This window comes from Ctenocephalides felis, unplaced genomic scaffold (assembly GCF_003426905.1).
Source record: "Ctenocephalides felis isolate EL2017-DRISC unplaced genomic scaffold, ASM342690v1 CF-g0.4_SCAFFOLD_01170, whole genome shotgun sequence".
Taxonomy (NCBI): Eukaryota; Metazoa; Arthropoda; class Insecta; order Siphonaptera; family Pulicidae; genus Ctenocephalides; species Ctenocephalides felis.
Window position 1 is genome coordinate 48,631,675 of NW_020537324.1, and position 18,388 is coordinate 48,650,062.

The 18,388-nt window shown below is 28.2% G+C and overlaps 2 protein-coding genes across 3 annotated transcripts in view; one reads left to right on the plus strand and one right to left on the minus strand.

The window, feature by feature from the left end:
* Positions 1 to 60: 60 nt before the first annotated feature.
* On the plus strand, positions 61 to 10,170 carry LOC113365818 (replication factor C subunit 2-like). Of its 2 annotated transcripts, XM_026607362.1 has the most exons (8): positions 61 to 183; positions 5,809 to 5,819; positions 6,451 to 6,562; positions 6,632 to 6,840; positions 7,012 to 7,207; positions 9,207 to 9,416; positions 9,490 to 9,603; positions 10,047 to 10,170. In XM_026607362.1, the coding sequence occupies exons 1-8, from the start codon at positions 94 to 96 to the stop codon at positions 10,143 to 10,145; spliced, it is 1,041 nt and encodes a 346-aa protein (XP_026463147.1). In that variant the 5' UTR covers positions 61 to 93; the 3' UTR covers positions 10,146 to 10,170. The 2 variants fall into 2 exon arrangements, with proteins under 2 accessions (XP_026463147.1, XP_026463146.1); XM_026607361.1 differs by lacking the exon at positions 61 to 183 and having other exon boundaries at positions 5,659 to 5,819.
* A 3,146-nt stretch (positions 10,171 to 13,316) lies between these two features.
* Positions 13,317 to 18,388, minus strand: part of LOC113367338 — a 125,249-nt gene continuing 120,177 nt past the window's right edge. Inside the window, exon 3 of the mRNA XM_026608948.1 lies at positions 13,317 to 13,447. Within this exon, the coding sequence (XP_026464733.1) occupies positions 13,317 to 13,447 (131 nt within the window). The remainder of the gene's footprint in view (positions 13,448 to 18,388) is intronic.

Below are 18,388 nucleotides of genomic sequence, written 5' to 3' on the forward strand. Positions count from 1 at the left end.
AAAATGGTAATAAAACTCAATATTTAAAGGCGCTACAGAAGGAAGGAATAAATCTAAATAATGTGTCCAGTGTTTTAAATAAAGCAAGAGCTCATGCTGCAAAAGCTTTTAAAGAATTGTATGGTCTATGGTTTGATGAGAAAGGAAATAAAACTCAATGTTTCAAAGCTCTTAAAAAAGAAGGGATAGATCTAGCTCATATGTCTGGTATTTTAAGTGGAACAGGAGCTAATGCTGCAAAAGCTTTTAAAGAATTGTGTAATCTGTGGTTTGATGAAAATGGCAATAAAACTCAATATTTAGAAACTTAAAAAAAAGAAGGAATAGATCTAGCTAATATTTCAAATATTCTACATGGAACAAGGGCTAGTGCAGCTATAGCCTTTAAAGACTTATATAATATATGGTTTGACGAAAAAGGAAATAAAGCTCAATATTTAAAAACTCTGAAAAGAGAAGGGATAGATTTAGCTAGTATTTCCAGTGCTTTAGGTGGAGCTAGAGCTAATGCTGCAAAAGCTTTTAAAGAGTTGTATGATCTGTGGTTTGATGAAAACGGTAATAAGGCTCAATGTTTAAAAACTTTAAAAAAAGAAGGAATAGATCTAGCTAGTATGTGCAGTATTCTAAGTGGAGCAGGAGCTAATACTGCAAAAGCTTTTAAAGAACTATATGATGCTTTTTTTGATGAGCTAGGAAATAAAACACAGCATTTAAAACATTTTATTGAGAAACAAGCTGGAGAAGAAAGTTTTACGCTATGCAACTTATCTAGTATATTAGGTAGGGCAGGAGCTAAAGCTAAGGATGCTTTTGAAAGGTTACATTCTATTTGTTTTAATGAAAAAGGAAAAAAAACTAAACTTTTAGATGATTTCTATAAGGCAGGTTTTAAATCAAGCAACTTGTCCTGCATGTTGTGTGGAGCAGGAGTTCGTGCTGCCTCTATTTTAGAGAGATTACATAGTATATGTTTTGATGATGAAGGAAAAAGAACAAAACTCCTAAATGATTTCTATAAAATAGGTTTTACACCATACGATTTATGCAATATCCTGAGTAGAGCAGAGGGTAGTATAGAAAAATTTCATGATTTTTGTTGTGTAGGAGAAACAAGAAAGTACTTAAATGATTTTTTGGATGGCAAACAAAATTTTACCCTACGTAATTTATGTAATATATTGCATGGAGCTGGAGCTAATATCTGTCCTGCTTTGAAAGATTTTCATGATATTTGTTTTGATAATGCAGGAAACAAAGCACGGCTTTTGAATGATTTCGGTGAGGTAAATTTTACACCCAATGATTTATCAGACATTTTATCCATGGCAGGAAGTAATGCCGCTTTTATTTTAAGAAATTTTCATGAATACTGTTTTAATAAAGAGAATTATTTACATCACTTTTTAGCTGAAGGACTAATTTTTATGCCAAAAAATCTATCTAAAATATTATATGGAGTAGGACTTAATATTTGTCGTACCTTTGAAAAATTGCATGATCTTTGTTTTGATAATGCAGGAAAAAAACTGAATATCTAAACAATCTTACAAAGGATAGCTCACTGGAATTGGATGAGATAATTAATATGTTATATAAAAAAGTTAGAAAAGGTCCTTCTACTTTCTTAGTTGGACAGATTGTTAATGAAGAAAGCAAAGCAGCCAATGGAGGGTCTAAACGAAGTACTCATTCATGTGAATAATACAAGAACAAAATTTAGATTTACGAGTCTACAATACAGTGATCCTAAGGCTAAGAGAAAAACTAGGAATGGTACCATCAATTGGAGTATGAACAGACAAGATGATAAAATTTTAGAAACAGCAGCATTTTGGGACAAACAGCTTACGTTCAATCTTAATCTATACAGACTACAAAAAACTGAGTGAATTATCAAATTAGATAGCTGAAATAAATGGTATTTTTGCTGTTCATTTAGTAACAAGTAATTATGTTATTGCAATTTATAGAACTGATGATAATTATACTAATGCATTTGTTTCTGAAGTGCTGATAAGCTTATGAAGTTGTAGGAAAAGTAGTAAATTTTGCTGGCGGTAGAGGAAAAAGGCTTTTCTATTGATCATTTTGATGTTGATAAAGCTATTGACCTACTGCTTGATGATGACAAACGTAAACTTCTAGCAGACCAATGTAAAGTGTTTGGTCTTTATTAAGTAATCTTAATGGTCCAGAGTTATCTAGAGTACAGTTATATGACTTTGAATCTAAAATTAATGTGGTAGGTAGTGTACTGTTGCTTATTAATTCTGGAATGAATCAATTAAAGTAACAAAAATTCCATGAATAGAAGTCATGATAAAATAGAAGTTAGCATGTCAGCAAGAGAATCTTGGTAATCTCAAAAACAGCAAGAATGTAGAAGAAGTAATTCCTTTCATAGGTTCAACCATAAAGTTGAAGTAGCAGAGTAAACATGTTAGACTAAACAATCTCTATTAAAATTGTTGGTTAAAGGAGCTATAAATTGAATACTTGCTGTAGTTTCTCTTGCTAGTGCTTGTCGATCAAAAAGTCAGTTACTAAACTTGCCTTTTTCATGACTCATTAGGATGCCTTCTTTTCAACAAAGAGGACGTAGGCATTTCGTTAGGATGCCTTTTCTTCATCAAGTTAGGAATGGTTCCACCAACGGAGCATGAAAACAGACATGATGATAAAATTCTAGAAACAGCAGCAGGTAGCTCTTACAGCTCAAGAGATTTATTTTGGAAACGTATACAGTCGATATGCAGTAACAAAGAGCAACAATTTTTCTTAAATCTCTTATATAGAAGCCCTACCAATAGCTATATCACTACGAAATCTTTTAGATCCTTTTCGTTGCATCTACATACTTAAGCCTACATACTTAATGAATTTTAGGTCATTATTAAATCATTATAAAAAAGGCAATAAGTTTTTTTATTAGTAATTTTGTCATAATTAGTTCATAAACGTTAGAAGAGTATAGAAAACAGTAAAAAAATGTTATTAATTTTGAAAATTATAAGTTGTTGAAATGGGAGTTTTCAAACAATTAGCATGTGACCGTGTTACTGTGTCCTCGAATGCAACCCTTCTAGTAATCTGAAAGAAACAAGATTATTAATATAGAATGATACCACAATGACTTATACCTACCAAGATTAAGTTAAGACTGTTTGAAAAAAAGACCATTTTCTTACCACTTTTTTGAGGCATAAAATAAGATATGAATGTATACTCAACAAGATTTTGCAAACATAATAATTAATGATGAGCAAAAAATTATAAACAAATCATTTAACTTTCCCAGGTTTCCAGCAAAGAAGTGCTGAAAACCTACTGAAGATGATTCTCCACTATTTGAACAAATAAACAATATTCAATACGTTTATCGAGAAATTTTACTAAATTTCCTCCTAATGCAGCACAAATTAATTATGCCCAACCTTTATGTGTTTACTTTTGTATCATTTATTATAATTATATCAACACCTTCATTCACTAGAATTTTGACTATTTAGCTCTAAATGTTTACCATCTGCTGCAGAATGTAGCGTTGTTAACTCACCTAGGAACTTGTGGATTAGTGCTTAATAGATTTTTTATGAATGTTTCACTGAAAACTTCACGATGTCTACATGATGCTATTTTCAGACTCAACCTGCAACATCCCGTAATTAAACATTCGCAGAATAATAGATATCAATAAAAATAAAAATTGATTATTTCAAATAGATTTTTATAAATAATGTAAATTTTTATGTGCTTATTATGTTTTGAGACGAGCTTATTCTATGAACTACTGATGTGTATGATTACAACACATTATAGTTTCATTGGTTGCGTTTTTTTATATCCACGTTTATTTTATTATAAATAATTAAAAATTACCTATAATATATATTGTTAGAATCTTCTTTTATCTATGGTTTACAATAGTTAAAATCATATATGTATAATCCAAACATAATCGTGTGAAGAAGCGATTATAATTAATAATAAAACAAAACGTCTAATTTTAATAATTAAGAAAATGATTCGATTTTTAATTTTAGCTAGAATTCTAAAGTTCACTTTTATGCTTGAAATAAATAACTTTGACTTTGCAGTTCAAATAATTCTTAGAATACTTACGCTTACTTTATAAAGTTTTGATTGACAAAAAAAATACTCCGCTTGCTTAATTTTTTATGTAAACATATACCAACGTCGTCATCCAATTCATAATGAAAGTTACAGTATTGAAATAAAGCTGTTTGAAAACATTTAAAATTCCTCTAATATTTCATTATGGTACGGAAAGTTCCAGCAATTTGCCTTAATGCATGATGCCAAGCGCCACCAGTTCATTTTTTTTAACTTCCCCTAGGGTAAGTTATTGTAATGGGCCGAAAATCGTAATTGAAAATTTTTACATTTCTCGACGTTTTGAAGGTTTCTGAACGTTTTGGCATACTTCAGAAAAAATGGATGTGTGTGTGTGTGTGTATGTGTGTATGTGTGTATGTATGTATGGATACAAATTTCCAGTCACGTTTTAGGGCGCACGGATCAACCGATTTGAATGGTTCAAAAAAACATTCGATTCCTATTGATAGGGAAAAGAGCTGATTAGTTTTTTGGTAAAGGCAGGTCCAGCCGTTTCGGAGATACGGAGCAAAGAGTGCAGAAAATAAAAATCGAATTTTTGAGAGAACGGAGTATCCGATTTGAATGAGCTAAAAAACATTCAATAAGTAATGATTGGGAGAAGTGTTTATTAGTTTTTGGCAAAGGCAGGCCCAGTCATTTCGAAGATACGGAGCTAAATATGTAAAAAATAGCAGTTTTTGAGAGAACTAAGCGTCCGATTTAAATGATTCAAAGAACTTTCTCCTTGTCTTAACAAAAAAATTGATTTTGATTTTTTTTTTTTTCTTTTTTGTATATCGAAAATATTTTAGATTTTATTTTTAATTCTGACTATAGTTCTAATATACTTTACAAATAATTTCAACTCTGCAATTCAGTTTATATAATTCTTATCAATATTAGACAATGTTACAATATTTATAATAATCTATTTGAAAACATTCAGTATTCCTCGAACATTTTGTTACGGTACGGGAAGTTCCAGCAATTTGCCTTAAGGCACGATGCCACCCACCCCACTAGTTTTTTAATTTTGATTCTTTTTTTAAGTCGACTTCTTGAAAATATTAAAATTTTTTACAAAAAAGTTTTTGAAGTTTGGAAATTTTGAATTTTTTTATTCATTATTTCTTTCTACTTCACACCATCAATACAAGCCAAATGTTATGATATATATCACATTTTATTATCGAGACTAGGATATATATCAACTTATTTCCTTATCTATAATAATATCAAACTATTCGAAGAAAACTAATAATGTCGAAAATAACGTTTTCATTTAAATAAAACGTCTTTGTTTGTACTGCACATAAAGTTTTTCTGGCTAAATGAAGCATGAAATGAAATGCATAAAATAAGCTTCAAACAGAAATCAAACAATTTTTCAAGAAAAACGGGAAAATATTTTTAAAAAAGTGAAACACTGTATACTTAGCGTTTACTTCACATGGTACTGTCAAAACCAATGTTGATTAAACTGTCATTTCAAAACCCGCCAATTTTTTTTAGTGAAATTATTTATTAGATGTCGTATGAAGTTAAGAGTGATTAGCCTGCGATTAGTTTATTTATTGTATTTTATAGTGACATTAATAGTTATAAATGGAAGAAACATTTGATATTGATTCTTTTAATGTAGAAGCAGGTCCTTCTACTACAAAACCTAAAGAGCCTGTTAAAAACAATCTTCCTTGGTAAACAGTCTTTGCTGTATTCATTTCGATTTAATTTACAATTTGACTTATTTAATATAAAACATATTCGAATAGTTGTTTTGAAAAATGAAAATTTTTAATCGTTAATCAAGCAGATATAATTAAGCGGTAAAATAAATGGTGTTCTTCGAAGGGTTATTTTAGAGAACTAACCACTCCAATTAATTGTAGCACAAAATTTTATTATAGCTATTCTTTGTCTGCTCGAGAATTTGTGTACTGAATATCATAATATTTTTTACATATTTTTGTAATATTATTAGACAAATTTTTGAATGAAATTCGTAGATTCTCGATTATTAACTTATATTTTCCAAGATAAAGCCTTATCTCCACTGACCCGCATTTCCCAAGTAAACGAAAATAATGACAGGTATAAATATGCAGACTTTTTGAGTATTAAATCAGAAATTTCATCGACATCATAGACTAGCCTCATTTTATTTATGTATGTTTTTTAAGTAACAGAAGTCTCAAAAAGCTTTTTAAAAAGTGTGTGCTAGAGTCGATGGAATGCTAACTCAACTAAAACAATCCTTCAAAAGACACCATTTGTTTTCCCATCTCTGTATTAAAAATTATTTCCCTTAAATAATTCCATTATTTTTAGGGTTGAAAAGTATAGACCCATGAAATTTGAAGACATTGTAGGAAATGAAGATACTGTAAGGAGATTGTCTATTTTCTCAGAAAGTGGCAATGTTCCTAATATTATAATAGCGGTAAAATATGAAATAAGTAATGAATTGAATAATAATTAATTTTATTATTTCAATCTCAAAATATTTTAGGGACCCCCTGGTGTAGGCAAGACAACTACAATATTATGTCTTGCTCGTATTCTATTAGGAGATGCATTCAAAGATGCGGTATTAGAATTGAATGCATCAAATGATCGTGGAATTGATGTTGTACGGAATAAAATTAAAATGTTTGCTATGAAAAAAGTAACACTGCCTAAGGGAAAACATAAATTTGTGATATTGGATGAGGCTGACAGGTAACACATTGCTAACATTCAAGAATCTTTTTTAGCAACATAAGTTATATGTTTGCCTAATCACTTGATAGTATTTGTAAATTTTGTTGTTTGTTATTATTTTGTTGATTATTATTCATTATTTTTATTGCTTTTTAATTGTTCTTATAATTGCTATTATAATATTTTTAGCATGACTGAAGGCGCTCAACAAGCCATGCGTAGGACTATGGAGTTATATGCAAATACTACTAGGTTTGCTTTAGCTTGTAATACAAGTGATAAACTCATAGAAGCTATACAATCCCGTTGTGCAATGTTAAGATATACACGTTTAACAGATGCTGAAGTTATGGCAAAAGTGTTGCAGATTTGCAGATTGGAGCAGGTAATATAAAGTTAAATAAATACTGATCAATAATGGTGATCATATTATCATACTATCTATTATTACATTGATATTTAATTCATTTGTTTTTTCAAATGTTTCTAAAAATTATATTTAAGATTTTTTTCAACTTCCTATAGGGCAAGTCATCAAAGTTTCAAAAATAACTAAAATCATTTTTAATCTTTGCGATTTAATTTATTATTTTGGCCTATCTTAAAAATATATGTATGTATTCTATGGAATGTTTGAAATAATTCAAAAGTACTTATATTTTTTTATTTTTTTTTATAATTTTATTTTATTTTTCAGTTTACCTTAAATTTAATAACTATTCATAATAAGTCAAAAATTAATTTTCCCTGTACTTACACATGCTTGAATAAATTATTGGTTACTTATAATTACTACTAACAATTACAAGTTTTAAATTCCTTCACTTATAACAACTCTTCATTTATATAATTATCATTTACACAAGACAAAAAATGCATAATGCACTTGACTTTAATTAATACTAGAATCATACAGAGTTTGGAATTATATTATCTGTAAACTTTTAATATATGTATTATGATTTGTGTCTTAAAGCAATTTGCTAAATTGGGAAATTAACAGTCTATTACAGTATAGAAAGTCAATCAAGTATAAAAACTTAATTTGTCACAGATATCAATTACTGCCAAAATGGTCAATGAAACTAGTTGGTATTGGTATTTTGCCTTGAGGCAAGTTACATGAACTTCCCGATGTGTGTAAATAATTGAGTTAATCAATATAAAATAAATTAATTTATGAGTGATTAAAAGTATTCTGAGTGGTTTTATTACACATAATTGAAAACGAACGAACACGTTAACTCGGAGTATTTTCTAAAAGCAAATTTTCGAGAATCAATTATTTTTATAATTGAACCAGTTTTCATACGACTTTAATGGTTTAGTATGTTCATTAAGAACAAGCACTCTATCGCTATATCAAGTAAATCATCTAATTTTAATTTTAACAAACATAAAAAAAAAACTACTCATTTTCTCAAATTTTGAGGTATTTTTAAAATTAAACTACTTGTTGTAAGGCTGTAATATTTCAGTAAGTTCTATAAGACCATGATATGTATCGCCAAAAAAACTTTCATGAACATCTGCTTAATTTTGTTTTTCAACAGTTAATTACAAGAAAATGGCTCAGTAGATTTTCACCTTAAACTACTCATCATTCTCAACTAATGTAACTAATATCTTTCGAACAGTTTTTGATTTTTTTAAATCGATTCGGTAGTAGAAAACTTTGAAGAATTTTTAAAATTAAACGACTTGTCGTAAGGCCGTAATATTTTAGTATGATCATAAGACTATAGTATCTACCGCAAAAAAAAATCATGTAAATCGTCAAAAAAAATTTTTCAACACTTTATTACAAAAAAAGGGCCCAGCAAATTTGAAAAAAATTATACTTAAAATTTGGGTCAACAGTTGCTTTTGTGATGTGATGAGTCAATCCAAAAATTTGGAATAATAATTTTAGGACATATAAGCACGTGCCTGTGCAATACAGTTAATATAAATACAGAATATTTAAATTTGTTTGAGAAAATATAATTGGAAATCCAATGTTTAGATTTAATGAAAGCGAATATTTAATTTTTGAAATAAACAGTTAAAAATTTTATCTAAATATCTAAATCTGAATTTCGTTTGATTAAGTCAATTGGTACATTTTGGAAACTTCATGCAACTTGCCTTAAGGCTAAATGCCACTTTCAACTAGTTTATTTTTCAATTCCAAACCTTTATGAAGATTTTGAACAGCATTAAGTTTTTTTTTGAAAATTCTAAATTGTATAAATATTGTCTAAAAAGTAGTAATTATTGTATTGTATATGTATTGAATTATTGTATGAAACAAAATACAATAAGTATTTAATATAATAAATTAATATAATAAATTTTAAATAACATTTTGAATGAAATGTTGATTATTTAAAAATATTCTACAGCTATCATACACTGAAGATGGTTTAGAAGCAATAGTATTTACTGCACAGGGTGATATGAGACAAGCTTTAAACAATTTGCAGTCAACTGCTAACGGATTTGGAAAAATTACTGGTGAAAATGTATTTAAAGTATGTGATGAGCCCCATCCACTTCTGATCAAAGACATGCTCCAATTGTGCATTAGCGGAGATGTACATAAATCTTGCAAAGTGAGTATTGTTGTCCACACAGCCTTTTTAATACTTTATACAGTTTGTTTTATAATTTTTCATTATTTTATAGATCATACAAAAATTGTGGGATCTTGGTTATGCTGCTGAGGATATTGTGGGCAATATATTTCGTGTATGCAAAAAAATTGAAATGGATGAAGGCATGAAATTATCGTTTATTAAGGTATTGAACTATATAATTATCAAAGCCACTTTAATTGTATTGATTTTTTAAAATAACTTTTAAATTTACTGAATCTGTGTTTGTTATTGATAGTTTTTTTTTAATTTCTCAATTTGATTTCTTGATTCTTGTGATTTTGTTTCTAGATTCTTAATGCTCAAATAATTTAAATTTAATTATTTTTATTAATTATAATTGTTCTATTGAAAATTATGCAAAATTTGAATTAACAATGTTACTACTTTGCTATAATTGCAATTATGAATCTTTGCAAATATTTATGCAAATTGCCAAAGTAAGACATAAAAATATTCATTGTTTAATTAATCATTTCTGTAAATGTGTAGGAATCGTCTTCTGAATCTACAAATAAAAAAAACATCAAAGTTATTTTTTAGAACGTAACATATTTTTTGTTAAAATAGTAAATCAACTTGTTTCAGGAAATTGGAATAACACATCTGCGTATTATAAATGGAACCAACTCACTGTTGCAGTTGTCAGGATTGATAGCAAGACTTTGCAAGGCTGCCCTGTCTTAAACATAATGTGATATTATCTAAAAAAACAAAAGCCTTTGGTATTTTATTTTTTAAGTCTAATCTTATTTCAATTAGTAATTGAATAAATAATAATTTTTTATAAAGTTTATTTATTTTATTGGAAATTATTATTAACACCTAATTTATGTCTTCAAAAATATTTTTAATTGAGAAAACAATTTTCAGTATTTTTAAGATTTAATCTTTTTATTGCTGCATTTTTATACAATATGGTTAAGTTTACTATAGTATATATATATATATATATATAATATTTTAAGAAATTTTTATTCACCTAAATATCTTTTAATTTTAATAACACTCTACAGTTAATATATTTAAGATGGCAAGGAAGCAATGGTATTTACAGCATGAGATAAGCATTCAAGTATTTACAGCATGAGATGAGCAGGCACATATGAGATGAGCAACTTCGAGAACGTCATTAACTCAAGGTACAATCAAGAATACATAAAATTGTATTGTAATATTTTTTTAATTATAATATTTCGTCAAAATTGTCTAGATTGTTCTACAGACATGACTATGTTTATGAGACATTTCATTACATAACTGTTTTCATCATTTTCCTTTCGTTCAAATAAACGAAATTCTGTAATATACTAGTGTGTTCTATAAGACCATGATATCTATTGTTAAATTTTTTTAACAGGTGATTACAACTAATCAGCCAATTCCCAACCAATATCTTTCAAACGGTTTTTGATTTTTTTAAATCGATTCAGACTTGTAGGCTGAAACGTGAACGATTTTTTTTTCTATTAACAAAGAAACGGCTTTGCTGATCGTCGCGCAAAACTCACAAACACTAGTCCTTATCAAGTTACATCAAATGGTCTTTAAATTTTTGAAATCGGTCCATCCGTTTATGAAAAAATGTCGATGAAAGGTCAAAAATCGGCTCATATACACACATGCATACTTTTTTTTTCCAAATTTGGTTTCAATCGATTCAAAATGACTTGAAACGTCGAGAAAATATAAAATTAGACAATCAGATTTTGTGGTGAAAGCATTAACTTCACCTTCGGAAAGTTATATAAAAAATCTTCGAAGTTCTGATTGCCTACTTTCGTTATTGTTGTTTTTCAAGATTTATTATAGATATTTGTTGATATTTTGTTGTATTTTTATTATTTTTTTTTTTTATTTTTTGTTTTTTATTTTTTTAATACCTTGTTCGGGGATCCTGGATCTAGTTTCTGTGAACCCCCACGTTTCTATATGACATAATTTCACATTGCCCTTTGCATATTCAATGCGTCAGTCATGTAAATTACTACATAACATTATTATTTAACGTTTGTTATTTTGTTTTATTGGTTCATTTTGTAATGAAACAATGTCTTTAAAAATTGTGTGTTGTTTTTTCTCCTGGTTTGGTATCTATTTATATTTTTTGTTGTTATATCTTCGAGTAACCTGATCTTTTTTTTATAAGTTAATCTTATTGTTAAATACGTTAAATATATTATATAGTTCGCGCAAATAGAGCGAGCAATTGAAGTTCTGAGAATGACGAGATTACACTTGAATACTTAGGTTACTGATTCGTAAAATTATTGGTTTTGCGTCTCTCTTATTTCTATAATTTTATATATATTTCCTATAATATTTTAATTGGTTTAATTATCAATAATCAATTATAACTTATAGATTATTGATTTTACTACTAAAGTGGTAAACATGCAAAGTACGCGCTTAGTGTCATCACCGTGCTTGGTACGGATTCTTATTGTCGTGACATCTTCGCCCTTTCGTGCATAGTTTGGGGAACAGAAACGGAATCTTCAATCATTTACATAAAAGAAATAAGGTTGATTTATTCTCGTTCTCAATATTATAATAGATTAACTTGTCAATACTAGAATCAACAAATCTAGCTTATCGAAAGAACTTAGTTATTTATTTTTGCCCATGGCAATGATGCAATATAATTACATTTTATAGTGTGCTGCAACTAGTGAGAAAATTTAAGAGTGCATAGACAGATTTTATACATAATATTTAATATAAACAACAAATATATAACACTAAAAAACTGATAATATTAAACATCCAATAAAATAAATCACTGCCTAAAATGGTCTGTGGATAATTTTCCTGGCTTTATCATTTATATTACTTACAGACAGTCTAAAGATTTTCAGAAAGGTCTTTCAGAAGTAAATTCATTGATTATTTTGGTTATTCTAAATATTGAAGGGGGCGAAACAAATTTAGTTCTACTTAACTACTTAATTAACTAACTTTTAATAGTTTTATTAATTTGTAATTTAACATTTATCACGATGAATGAATATCTCTTACCCAGAGCATCTATGCGAGTAGCATATTGATTGAAAATTATCTTTCATCTCTTTTGATTATCAAGCAGGTTGATAAAATCAAATAGAATCTAGAATAAAAGCAATAATCAATTTGGTCCAACCAACATCAATATTTCAATACATTTTTTGATAACAGAGATTGAATGTATTTGAACTATAGAACGGTATCTGCACGCCTCCGAGGCGTACATGCAGACTTTTGCACTTTTTTTGTTATTAAACCAGAGTTTTATATTTTCTGAAATAACCTTTAATGATATCACAAGGTATACAATGACAAAAGATGGATAAAAAATTACTTGTTAAGCACACTACCATTCTGGGATTAAACATGTTTTAACAAATAAAATAATCTACCGAATCAATACTATTATTTTTGCAAAAATAAAAAAAAATAGTAATTTATGAATACTTTATTGTAATAATAAATATTTTATTGAAATAATTTTATTTGTTAAAGAGGCACCAGTTCCGGTAGCCAGACTGGGGCAGTCTGGTGTCAAGCAGTAGTGACATCGGTTTTCACTTGGACATGTAGATAGCAAATTGTTTCCAAGTGAAAATAGCCCTTGCTACTCAATGACATACCAATGAAAAATCATTACTATTATAGAAACTTTTCATACACTGATGCAGGATATATAGATGTTGGGGTCACTATCCATAAAACAGACGTAGTTAGTTAAGTTAAATCATCAGCTTAAATTGTGACCGTTGTTCATATTAAGAAGAAATGTTAGAAAATTATTGCACTTCTCAATAATCGCAGAGTTTTTTATTGAACAGAATTCTACTTATAAACCGATAAATTAATTTTGATTTATCGTTCTTGGTTTTCATTCCTGTTTATGTTTTGATGATTCATGATGCGAACATAGTTTCCATAGTGCACAAAGTGTGCCTCGAGTTCGACTTCGACGTCAGTGCAAGTTTGGTTGCGTCCAGGTACAACTGAATTTGGATTAAATATTTTTCCCGGTCTTATTTATGTATTTTATATATATAGTGTAAAACATGCAATAGATTTATTAAGTTCTACAAGTGTGATCGTGCGTATATCAAATCTTAATTTATAATTTAGTGCTAAAAATGTGAAATATGGATAATCGAGATATCAACAACTCACAAGGTCTGACTGAAAAAAAAATTCGGTACGTATTATGCACTTCTTCACTAATTTGAAATTTGTAATTTTTGTCAAAAGGTCAATAAAATTTGTTTTGTTAGCAAATATTCATGGCTATTGTACGTCTTCGCGAAATATAACATTTTAACTTTAATTACTATTAACTTACATTACCATGTAAATTGTCTGAATAAACATAATACGTAATTGTATTAGTTGGTTTTTGCGTTTTTCCTTATATTTTAAAATACTACATAATCAATTTTTATTCGATGTTAATAAAATATTATTCAAAATTAAATTTTTCACGTAGTATACATATAATTTCGTAGACAATGCTATTGCAATTTGCAATGCTGCTGATTCATACATCGAATTTTATTGTATTGTCGTTTTATAGTAGAAAAATTGCATTAAGAAATTTCAATTTTAAAATTCAATTTAACAAAATCTTGATTATGATAAAATGATTGACGTTTGATTTTGATTAATAAATCTAGATAGTTCTAGAATCTAGATAATATAAGTGTTTATTGTTACATAATCACAAAAACGAGATTCTTTCATATATGTACTTAAAATCAATATATAAATTTTACAAGCTATTAAAATAATATTATATTTAATTATAGTACCTCTACAGTCTATCATTAACGTTGTATAATAATTATTATTGTAATTATTAACTTAAATGGGAGTGCAACATTTACAATTATCACAATTCTCCTTAATCGCAATGTTGAATTAATTCGAAACCATAAACATTTCTGTGAAATAATCTCCATTTAATTTACGATTTATTCAATTTATTATCATTATTTTATCTAGTTACTATATATCACTTGACTATGCGAAGGATTTCTGATAAATTCGCGGGTTCAATTACATATGCTGAAATGTTTTCTTTTGCTGCAATAATCTTTAAAAAAAATGAGTTATAGATTATCAATTTTGTATTTAAATAGATTTTTTAAAATGTGTATTTTATCACAAATATTTATTTTTGCTAGTTTTCTAGTGTGTGTGTGTATGTGTGGATAAAACTTTTCGTCGACGTTTTAGGAAGTACTGCTCAACCGATTTCAATGATTCAAAAAGCAATTGATTCCTACTGATTATTAGTGCTGATTAGTTTTTGGGAAAGGTCGATCCAGCCGTTTCCGAGAGACGAAGCAAAGAGTGCAGAAAATGAAAACTCGCTTTTTGCGAGAACCGGGCATCCGATTGGAATGATTCAGAAAACTTCAGAATTGCTTGTGCTGACGAAACGATTGCTTTATTATTTTTTTTTATTTCAAAATTTAAACTACGGTGTATGGCATCTTGTTTTGAGGCAAATTGCTGGAACTTCCCGCAGCGTAACGAAATGTTCCAGGAATGTAATATTGTCCAATATTGATAAGGATTATATAAACTGAATTACAAAGTTAAAATTATTTATTTATTGTATATAAGTGAGTTTTAGAACTTTAGCCAGAATTAAAATTAAAATCTGAATTATTTTCGATATACAAAAAAAGGGAAAAAATAAATTTTGAAAAAAAAATTGAAACAAATTTTTTTTTTCCAAAAGCAATTATTTTGTTAAAACTAGCAGAAAGTTTTTTAAATCATTCAAATCGGATGCTTAGTTTTCTTAAAAACTGCCATTAATTGTGCATTTACCTTTGTATCTTCGAAATGGCTGGACCTGTCTTTATCAAAAACTAATCATCCTAATACAAATTGAATATTTTTTGGATCATTCAAATCGGATACTCCATTTTCTCAAACACTCCATTTCTATTTTCTGCACTCTTTGTTTCGTATCTCCGTAATTGGTGGACTTGTCTTTGCTAAAAACTAATTAGCACATACAAATTGAATATTTTTTGGATCATTCAAATCGGATACTCCGTGTTCTCAAACACTCCATTTCTATTTTCTGCACTCTTTGTTTCGTATCCCCGTAATTGGTGGACTTGTCTTTGCTAAAAACTAATTAGCACATCTTCCTATCACTAGGGATCGAATGTTTTTGAACTATCCAAATCGGTTAATCCATACGCCCGAAAACGTGAACGAAAAAATGCGGTCATACAAAACACACACACACTCATCTATTATTTCTAAGGTATGCCAAAATGTTCAGGAACCCTGAAACGTAAAGATATGCAAAAATTTTCATTTTTGATTTTCGGCCCATTACTATAACTTACCCTACGGCATTTTTTTTTTCAATATCGAAAATAATTCGGATTTCAATTTTAATTCTAGCTAAGTACTTGAAATAAATTATTTTGACCTTGTCATTTAGTTTCTATAATACTTGAAAATATTAGACAAGATTCTTCATTCTAACTCCGCTTCGAAAGAGATCATTGAGTTTTGTTTATTTACATTTTATGTAAACTCATATAAACATTGTCGTCCAATTTATAAGCTCTTATATTTTGTCTATAAAATACGAAAAATGAAATTTACATTATTTATAATAATATATTTGAAAACTTAATATTTGGAAACGGGAAGTTCCAGAAATTTGTTTTAAAAAATTATTTGCCTGGATGCCATACACCACCAGTTTTATCCACATTTTATGGAATTTTGACTATGTATAAAAATATTCGTAACAGCCAGAAAACACATAAATTGCTACATAATTCACGTAGTTATATAACTTATGTTGTGTGATAAAAACACGTTCACGATCATTTTATGTGCAACATTTAATCCAAAAATAATATGAAATAGTGTCGTTGTATTGTCATGTGTTCCATTCAGGATCGCGCGTAATTGATGACAAGTAAATATTTAAGCAAAAAGGCCATTAGGCAAACGGACATCGGCCGTGTTGTTTTATCTATCGTCGGTTGGTTGGTTGGTTGACCGGCCATGCGTGCGACATTTATGCGCCAAAAACGGAAATGTAGCATAGGCATCATTGTGATACCTTGATACCTTATAGTTTACATGTTTTCTATTTCCCGTTGAACGAACTGGTTCATTTATATTGATAACCGAGTCTTCTTAGGTGTTCAGATAAAATTGAAAATGAGTACGGATATGAAACTCATTTGAGCGAAAGTAAATTGAAAGCAATGGAAACTAGTGCTGCATGGCATCGTGACTTAAGTCAAATTGCTGGAACTTCTCATACCGCAAATAATAAATTTCAAAAAAGATTTAAAGTATTTAAACTTAAAAAAAATGTTTTAAAAGTTTTTAAATTGAAAAAAAAAACATGATTTTTTTGAAAAAAAAAAGTATTTTTAATGTTTTGAATTATTTTGGAAATTTTGAATCTTTGTTCAAAGCAATTGTACTTCCAAAACTGTATTAAGGGGTTACATCACTGTAGTAGGAAAAAACGTATGTTTTTTGTCATTTTTTTTCGAACGGAAGGAAAAGTATTAAAATCATGACATTAAAGATAGTTATTTATTGTACTTTAAAGTAAAAGTAAATATAATTGTAAAAAAAAATTTAAAAATGGCGGTACCACTCACAATTTTGGCGAGCCGCGTCAAACCCGGGGCACGCAAAATAATTACAACAATTTGAATTTTTTTCACTCGATTTTTTTACAGTATATTTAGAATTACATTTTTAAGTGTCCATCATAGGAGATCTTCTATATGTTAATTTGTTCATCAATTATTAACAAACTGCTATCCGTTTTTTTTCGTTGAAATTCAACGATTTTGAATAAATTGCTCGCCAAATAAACAAAAATCGATATTTTTCAAATCCGCTATGATGGACACTTTAAAATGTTATTTTAAATATGCTATTGAAAATTCAAATGAAAAAAATTAAAATTGTTGTAGTTATTTTGCGTGCCGCGGATTTAACGCAGCTCGTGGTACCGCCATTAATTTTTTTTTTTTAAATTATATTTTATTTTGTTACTTTAAAAAACAATAAATAAATATCTTTAATATCATGATTTTAATTCTTTTACTTCTGTCCGAAAAAAAAATGGCAAAAACATACGTTTTTTTACTGCTACAGTGGTGTAACCTCTTAAAATGTCTTTAAAGTATCTGATAATTTTATGTGCATATATCTAATGATTATTTTTCCCTGCCAAATGGGATTTTTTTTTATTGAATCTCCAAAACTGCTAAAACTGCCCTTTTAAAAATTTTATCACTTTCATATTCGTCCACATCCCCAGGGAAGGTTGTGAGGCATAAAAATAGATTAAAAACAATAGGTGTAAACACTAACATGGTTTATAACGACTTTTATTGTAGTGAATAACAGTAACATGCAACACAATACAACATAAACATTTAAACAAAACCTATGAACAAAATATAATAATTTATAAGAAAACATAAGTTTTTAGAAAAAGTTAACAAGAATTATTTGTGAAACCTTTTTCTTTCTTGTATTGAATTTTTCTTTTCTTTTACCTTTTTCTTTTGTCTTTGTTAAGTTAGATTTTTTATCAGTTAAATTTCACCCGAAAAGAACAAGAAATGCATGTCACAACCGTACCCAGTCTCCTAACTATCTTTATAACTTATTATTTTATTTTGAACTAAATTCTAGATCTCAAATAGAATTCGTAATGAAAGGATATCGGGCATTTTTAAGGTAAAATTTTATCTTGCTCTTTACTACTAAGGTTTATAAATGAGTTATTGGTAAGTATTTGGTATGTTTATTACCAAATACATGCACCAAAAACACATTTTGTACGCTGTCAAGATTTTTTTTCAGCAGATGATTTAAGTATATATTTAGCTTCTATCTTGCACTCAATTCAAATTTATAAT

Bases quoted from the DNA above. Each gene is read 5' to 3' on its own strand.
- LOC113365818 (XM_026607362.1), top strand. From the start codon at position 94: ATGCTGCAAAAGCTTTTAAAGAATTGTATGGTCTATGGTTTGATGAGA. The intron at 7,208-9,206 runs GTAATATAAAGT...AATATTCTACAG, and splicing joins AGATTTGCAGATTGGAGCAG to CTATCATACACTGAAGATGG. The intron at 9,604-10,046 runs GTATTGAACTAT...AACTTGTTTCAG, and splicing joins TGAAATTATCGTTTATTAAG to GAAATTGGAATAACACATCT.